This window comes from Echinops telfairi, unplaced genomic scaffold (assembly GCF_000313985.2).
Source record: "Echinops telfairi isolate 266 unplaced genomic scaffold, ASM31398v2 ScPeMD7_2;HRSCAF=8, whole genome shotgun sequence".
NCBI lineage: Eukaryota > Metazoa > Chordata > Mammalia > Afrosoricida > Tenrecidae > Echinops > Echinops telfairi.
The window spans coordinates 68,787,571-68,788,970 of NW_022103898.1; the positions used below are offsets into that span (position 1 = coordinate 68,787,571).

At 35.6% G+C, this 1,400-nt stretch overlaps 1 protein-coding gene across 1 annotated transcript in view; it reads right to left on the bottom strand.

The window, feature by feature from the left end:
- TBK1 (TANK binding kinase 1) overlaps positions 1–1,400 on the bottom strand; it is a 53,167-nt gene that overhangs the window by 43,851 nt on the left and 7,916 nt on the right. The window contains exon 3 of the mRNA XM_045288949.1: positions 458–587. Within this exon, the coding sequence (XP_045144884.1) occupies positions 458–587 (130 nt within the window). The remainder of the gene's footprint in view (positions 1–457; positions 588–1,400) is intronic.

Here is a 1,400-nt window from a genome sequence, read left to right on the forward strand (position 1 = left end):
GATTCCCTGTGTGAGTGGTGATACTGGGAGGGTAGAGGAGGGTGGGTTGGAAGGGGAGAACCGATTACAAGGATCTACATGTGACCTCCCTCCCTGGGGGACGGACAGCTGAAAAATGGGTGAAGGGAGACCTGGGATAGGGCAAGATATGACAAAATAAGAATTTATAAATTATCAAGGGTTCATGAGGGAGTGAAAAAAATGAGGAGTTGATGCCAGGGGCTTAAGTGGAGAGCAAATGTTTTGAGAATGACGCGGGCAATGATTGTACAAATGTGCTTTACACAATTCATGTATGTATGGATTCTGATAAGAGTTGTATGAACCCCTAATAAAACGATTAAAAAAAAAAAGCATAGTCTAAAGATTTTTGGTTTGGGGTGAACGTAGGCATTTTAAGAATTCTTCTATCATTAAATTAATATGTATAAAAAACCATATAAATAAATCAACATACCCACATCTCGTAAAACAATTAAAAATTCAGACTCTGGCAGTCCATAGGCATTAGATGGCTCTTCTAAGACAGTATATAGACTCCCACATGGACAAAATTCCATAATAAGTACTTTATGTCTTGAGGTTGTCTGGAGGGGGGAAAATTTTTATATACATATACACATACCACACACACATTATTATTATTATTATGGTAATGCTTGTTAACATGTACAATTTCCAACAACGATAAAGGTGCTTTGCATTTTTCACTTTGGATTCATTATACATTGGTAGACTGTATACATCAAAATTAACATTTTCCCAAGTCTTATAAAGTATAAAGGGCAGATTTGTTTTTAAAGACCACCAAACAACCATGAAAATGGGCTAAATTTGAACTAGAAAATTATTGCTTATAATGAATGCTGTAATGGTTGTTATAGCTATCTTAAATTTCTCACTGGTAAGATGACATTTAGAACAATCAGCTCTTCTAATAAGCGTCTTAAACTCTAGAATTTCTTCTTCAAACAAGTATTTGCCCTTCAAGGAACGGAGTCCTGCCCTCAAAACAAAGGGCGTGAGAGCAGCTCACCGGGCTCTTGTGCAACCAACTTCCCATCTGGTTATCTGTATCTGAGCTGCTGAATTGTCTTACAAATTGATTTTAATGTAGCATTGTTTTTTTTGTATCATAAATTTATTAATAGCTTTATAGGGAAAAATATAGTATAAAATGATATACAAACATTTTTACAAGATGCATGCCAATCTCAGAAACATGAAAACGTAAGTCATTGATTCCAATATTCATCCCCAAGTTTTTTCCTTCTGCTTATAACTTTTTCTACATCTCCTCTGTGGTAGTTACATAATTTCAAGTCAACTTGAAAATATATAAAAGTGTAGGGGTGGAGTCTGGCCTGTCAATCAAGTCACAGCCTGATGGTTCCTCCTTA